The 7028-nt window shown below is 30.4% G+C and overlaps 1 protein-coding gene across 1 annotated transcript; it reads right to left on the bottom strand.

Annotated features, from left to right (window-relative positions):
• Positions 1-1454: 1454 nt before the first annotated feature.
• Positions 1455-4152, bottom strand: LOC132728244 (uncharacterized). Its single transcript, XM_060713851.1, has 5 exons — positions 4074-4152; positions 2694-2772; positions 2317-2469; positions 1871-2039; positions 1455-1568 (listed from the first exon to the last, which is right to left on the bottom strand). The coding sequence occupies exons 2-5, from the start codon at positions 2755-2757 to the stop codon at positions 1565-1567; spliced, it is 390 nt and encodes a 129-aa protein (XP_060569834.1). The 5' UTR covers positions 2758-2772; positions 4074-4152; the 3' UTR covers positions 1455-1564.
• Between the last annotated feature and the right edge of the window lie 2876 nt (positions 4153-7028).

Raw genomic sequence — 7028 nt, 5'->3', positions numbered from 1 at the left:
GATGTTTTTCTTGAATTTTTTTAATAACTCAAGACGAAACTTACAAAAGTGTATCCAATTAAAACCTAAATATATATGCTGTCCCGTGGATTGACCAAATATTATTTATTTTGTGATCAAAATGAACGGCCATATGGTTATTAAAATATCATAACGTTATCATTTTTTATATTTTTATTAAATATTTCATCAGATATAGCTTTACACACTTGAAAAGCACCTGAATAGTATATATCAATGTCACTTCTATACTTTAACAAACTGTAAGACATCTAACGGTTACTTGCAAACATTTCCTGATTTAATGACGGATCGTGTAACTAATGCAGTTGAAAAATTCCCGCTCCCTTGAAAACAACCATTCTCTTTTCTATGCCAAAGCCAATAAATGCCATTTATGTAGATGGTGATGTTAGAATGAATATAGAAAGTTCACATCACTTGGTTTGAACAGTCTATGTGGGCAACGCTATAACTTAATCAAATAAATTATCTCAATGATAGCCAAGGATAACAAGTAGAAAAGAACACAAATAATGATATCTACAATCATTTCAGCCCAATTAGTATTGTTTCACCAAATGTCACCTTACATTACAATAAGTATTTACACAACAAAAATTGAAAGACTGAGATTTTCATCTTGTCCGTTTTGGGGGATAAATCTTATTGATAAAAACTTATATGTCTGATATAAATATTGAGAAAAATTCTTTCAAGAGTTACTTGTCGATAAGAAGAACAGATTTCGTTTAAACGGTCGTGTCACAATATTGACTCTTGTTTAATTCGGCGCTGGTGTGCGTCGACGGTAACTTAAATAAATTTCTCTTGTTAATGGATAAATCAGACCTGCAACTTTTTTCAACTTTACCGTTCTGTGTTGACTCGTAATATTGATGTTTTAGCATTATAATATTTATGATATTTTATAAGTATGCCTCAGTTAGTTTGTCTTTACGCTTTAGATAACCAATTCAGTTTTGTTTTCGTGCAACATGCTGCTAAAGAGTAATAAGTTTGTGAGGGTTTGGAAAGGTAAATGTGTAGGATTTCATTATATGCGGTAATCAGACTTAAATTACCCGTGTTTCTAATCTGGTTGAGATTGTTCGCGCTTTGAAGAAGAATTTGTTTTGTTTCTCTTATCAGGGTTTGTTAGTATTCCATTTAATTTGCATGGTCATGGTTGGAAGGGGTATGTTGCTAATATTTATTAATTTATTTAAAAAAAGATACTTGTAATAACATTGGTGAATGCCGATCATACTTCGCGCATGATATTCAAGCTTGCCTGGCTCTATACTGCTGAAAAAGGACGCTGGTATTTAGCACAGTAAGGGTCAACAGTTGTGTAAAATAACCTCATTCATCGAATACTTTCATTGTTTCAATTGTAGCCCGAAAATAATCAATAATGTCATGTACAAAAAAAGATGTTCAAACTGAGCAAATAAATTCTTATTATTTATTAAAGAGTTATGATTTACACTTAAATGAAATCAATCACCTATTTAGTCCAGAAAAGAGTTTGCTCTTTGCTTGAAGTAACCATATTTGCACCTTAACTGAAAAAAAACAACAGTTGGACAATTTATTGAACGATACCTTATTAAACGATATCTGAAATATAAGGACACATTTCTAAATTGTTGATAACTCAAATTATTTTAGTTAAAAAAATCATTTACCGAAAAAAAAAGAAAAAATACACATTATCTTTTCGAAAAAAAGTTAAATGCTACATGTATATCTGATGCGAAACTATTATAAAATGTACATCTATGTTCCTTGCGGAAGAGAGGTACAAAAGGAAAATCCTACATGCATATTAAAAAGTATATCAATGAAGAAAAAAATGAGAAAATACCTTTTTGGTTTACAACAATAGCATAACCCACATTCTGGATATTTTGCATTATCCCCTTGTGTCCACGTATAGCCTAAGACACTTTCACAATATTTTTTTTCATCCTCGTTTGAGCGACTTGATCCCATTGCCTTGTCGTCTTCTTCAGTCCAATCGTGACATACTAAAACTTTAAAGGAAAAATCATTCCATTCAAAATAAACTGACATGTTTGATCCATTTATATTTGATATTAAATAAACAATCCATAACGCGCGTCATGCAGATTATTGAGTGGTAATAAGATAATGTGGTGCAAAGTGAGTAACCTGGTACTGAACTTAGGTGATTATTTGATGAAAAAAAAATATGGTAATTTACAACAGTTGAATTTAGAGTTAGTTACTTGGCACAAGCTGAAGAATGAAAAGATGATGAATCTGAAAACATATTAGAGGTCAATATACCTTGTTGACAACACGAGCATTCCCCACATTCAACAAAAGTTTCTGTATATGTATGACCTAAGACACCTTCGCAATGATTTCTTTCAGTCTCTATGGTACGACTTGGTCCCATCGTTTTGATGTCTTCTTCAGTCCAGCGGTAACATATCAGTTCTGAAAAGTGGTGATTATTCCGGAAAAATCAAAAACAAATTGTAATTTCATTAAAAATTACAGACTTTGCATGTCTGAAAAAAATTTATATGAGACAATTCTTGTCTTATTTTATATCATTTAAAGCGTTTAATTCATCTTATTTATGAATGCAAAAAATTATGCTTATTATGCCAATTATTATGCAAAACAATTTTCACTAAGTTATTACCGATAATACGTACCAGCTTTAGCGTAATCCACCAATAAAAAGACTGAGATAACACTGAGTAAAACTAGGCGCATCATTATTCCAAACCTGATCTAAAATTGATAAATATATAAAAATGATTTACAGTTAACATATTGTAGAAGAGATTGGTAAAACGTGTATTTCAGCGGAATAACTGTTCAGACATTAGGAGTTTGGTCCGTTACCAATATTATGATGCACTGGAATATTAGAGGATGTGTATGCTCTCATAGAAAAGTTAACTTGATATAAGCACAAATTCGTTAAGATATTAGCATTGAAGGTAAATTATACCTTACAATTCTACATTTTTACCTTTTTTTGAAACATCAAACATGTGTTAAAATAATGTTTTAATAATGGCTTTACAGCATGTATGTTAGATGTTAAACAGCTGAAAGAAGTAACGCTAAATTGTATTAACTGTGTTAATGTAGCAACTTGTAAATAAAGTAATATTTTGACTTTCATGCAAATAAAAGGAAATCACTATTATTTCATAAACTTCCAAAGGATAAAAAGGCAAAAATAGTTCATCTTTTAGTTGAAATGCTTAAAGCATTACTGTCATTAAAGAAACTTGAAAATTTATCAATTATAACAATGGCGTCCATCTTTTTCAAATAGCACATGCCTATATATAAAAAGGGATGGGAAATTCTATAGAAAATCTGATTAAAACACTGGTAGGTCCTTAATATCTAAATCTAATATGTATCTATATTTTCACTTCAAGACATACTATTAGTTTCAAACTTTACATGTTTACATCATTACACGATGTACGAACAAAACCGAAACACGCGCGTAATGTTTAATACATTTTATCGTCCATGAATTAATATGATAGTATATCATATTCGTATATAGCTTTTTAACCTCACATACCATTTGGTAAAGACCAATTAAGCATAAAATTGCGAATGTTTTTCAAAATCTCTTTTTTAATACTCTGTTACAGTTTTTTTCAAAGGTTCTTTTTTTCTTTTTTATTATTTTTTTATTATTTATTTATTTATTTATTTATTCATTTTTGACATTTTGCAATAAGAACAATAATTATTATACTGATTGAGTATTTTGTATGGAAGTAAAGATACTATTTCGTTATCGTTTAACCACCTTTATCACACATTTTTCATTCATCGCTTCTTCAGGTGTCAAACATCTTAAAAGTTTTACATCTATTGCTTCAACATTTTGAAACTCATATTTGCTCTTTACCAAAGTCCTATTTATTAAAGTAAGATTTAGAAATAATTTTGTAAAAAAGTAAGTTCAGTTTAAAAGTGATCTGTCCAAACTTGAAGAATCATATTTAAAAACAAGTAATATGCAAACAATAAATAAATAAATACATAAATGTACATACCTTATTACTTTGCTTCCTTCGTTGTAATTAGGAAATATTTCCTAAAATGTTGATTTTGAATATACACTTTCCAGCTATTTATAGGAAAGGAAACACTATCAGCATATGTAATCGCAGCTTTCATAAGGCTTTTATCTTCATTATGTTTCAAGAAACAAAGGGACAATGAAACAACAGTTTGTAAAGAATGAATGTTATCACTTTCTTAGCATCATATTGAATCAAAGCAAACCGCTATAAACACGTTTTCATAATTAAATTTATTCTATATTTTGAAGCTTGGGAAACATGGCGAATAGCGCTTGTCGGAATTTTTTTTACTAAATGCTGCAATGATTTTTCTGTTATAGCTATACTAACGGACAGTTGCATGGTTAATATGTTTTTTGTTTGTTCGGTTGGTTGGTTGGTTTGTTGGTTTGTTAGTTGGTGAGTTGGTTGGTTGGTTGGTTGTGTTTAGAGAAGAACGAAACCCCTAAAGAAAGTCCAACACGGGAAAAGTACGCATGTTTTCAAGGAATGGATTTGTCCATTGTGATAATTCAAAACGGAAAAAATCTTGCAGATACCTTCCGCTTCAAAGGATCGAACTAGCCACCCTGCATTTCTAATAAATCCGGTTCTCTCCCTATTGAGCTACGTGGGCGGTTATGTGAAATATAAACTTGTCAACAACAATGAATTTTCTATTTTGATATATTAGAATGGGAAACATCTTGCAGATTCATTTCAAATGTGTATTATTCGTAATATTTATCGCCCAGATTTGATATATCTTACTGCTGTATTTCTAAAAGTGCTTTGAAAGGTGAAACAGCTTGTTGGTACTCATTGTGTATGTATTAAACATGTTATTTATCAATCAGATTTGTCCCTGACTGACAAGATGAAAATCTCAGTTTGCAAATTTTGTTATGTTAAATACTCTTTATAATGTAAGGTGACATTTGTTGTAACAATACTCATTGGACTTTAATGATTGTAGATATCATTATTTGTTGTCTTGTCTATTTGTTATTCCGCAGCAATAAGTGATTATGTGAGGAGATAATTTAATAATAATGATTGTAGATATAATTATTTGCATTCGTTCTTTTCAATTTGTTATCCCTCAGCAATAAGTGATTATACACGGAGATAATTCATCTTATTTGATACTATAGAGCTGACCACATATACTGTCCAATACAACCGATTTCATTCCTATATTTCATTTATTTCATCTATTGCATCCAAGGCTTTATTTTGTGGACACCGCAAGACTTGTACAATCTGTAAATGAATATATAGACTACAGCTTTTGAACACCAGTACTAGCAGAAACAACCCTAAAATAAGGAGCCTTTGGATTTTTTACCTATATATTCTGTACATTCTTATATGTAAAATCCCTATAAGATTATCCAAGTAACAACAGGTATGTATTTTTGCGCATAGTGTTTCCTAAAACCTTCCACCTAAACAGATGAAGTATTGCAAAAATTCAAAGTAAGAAAGCTTAGAAATGACACGTTACAGTCGCCATGTAGCATTTTGAGCATTATGTTCTGAATGCTTGTCAACCAAACATATCCCATTATATATCTTCAATCATATCAAGTCATCTTGAGTGACGTGCATTTTCAATTGGTAACTGTGAAATTATTGTTTAAACGTGAGGTTACCTGCTTAACCAGATGACATTATGTGTTGTTTTGTGATATTAATCAAACGTTTCCGTCAGTCTTCGGATAAAGAACGGATACTGTATTTCGGTCTAACGTACGCTTAGAAACGTTAAATGTAAACAAATAGTGATGTAATGCAGAGAGTTGTTGACTTGACTAAGTTTATTCCAATATATCGGGTAAAACAACACCTTAATTAAGTATGTTTATAAATGTAATGTCATTCTAACATATTGTAGTTAAGTTATATAAATTTAGTGTCAACCAAACCTAATCTTTATTTCTAATAATGCCGATACCTGTGTTTATACAGTATATGGTTCAATTGAACTGATTGTGTAAGAGATGTAATTGTTTTGAAATTACGTTTGATACTTAATTGTACACACACCATGCTCTTTCAATGTTCAGTTTTATTAATCTGTTATGCTCTTCAATATTGGATAAAAAAAGTATTTATCTACCATTGTATACAATTTCATGCCAAAATAATGATATTGTTTTTGTTGTTGTTGCTGCTTCTGCTGTTGTTGTTTGTAGTTGTTGTTGTTGCTGCTGCTGTTTATGTTGTTGTTGTTGTTGAAACGGAGTTGAAGTCAAAACATCAGGAAGGTTGGAAATCAACTAATAATCTTGGAAATCAACTAATAACTCATAAAAAAACTGAGTTCGCCTCAAGCGACTCATTTTTTTAAAAAATTTGGGTTTTTTTAACCAGCGGGAGAAAAAATGGCCATAAGTTTCAATGCCCAAGATTAAATTGCCTTTGGGGTAACTGTTCGAGAGGTTTTAAAGCCGTCCCCTAATTTACAAAAATTAAATTCGATTGCTTTTTTTTGGCTATGGGGGATGGAAAATAAAATAACATGAATAAAAAAATTGAATTTTTTCCATAAATAAATAAAACGAGCAACATTTTGCAGATACCTTTGATGTATGTTTGATACGTGGTATTTATAGTATGATGTAATATAACGTGTCAGGATTGTAAAGATTATTGTATGTATGGAAAGTGTAAAACCGTGTCTGTTCCTTTTGTTATACATATATGAACATGTCATTTATCAGTCAGATTTGTCTTCAAGTACGGACAAAATGAAAATCTAAGTCTCACAAACTCTGTTCAGTGAAAACTCTTTGTAATAATAGTAAACATTTGGAATTGAGAAATTTTTCCTTAAATGTTGATTTTGTAGATACACATTCCAGCCATTTATATGAAAGAAAACACTATCAGCATATGTAATCGCAGCTTTCATAAGCTTTTATCTTCATTATGTTTCAAGAA

This window comes from Ruditapes philippinarum, unplaced genomic scaffold, assembly GCF_026571515.1.
Source record: "Ruditapes philippinarum isolate M1 unplaced genomic scaffold, ASM2657151v2 ctg4827_1_1_1_1, whole genome shotgun sequence".
In the NCBI taxonomy this organism is placed as follows: Eukaryota; Metazoa; Mollusca; class Bivalvia; order Venerida; family Veneridae; genus Ruditapes; species Ruditapes philippinarum.
This window is presented reverse-complemented; position numbering and strand designations above follow the sequence as displayed.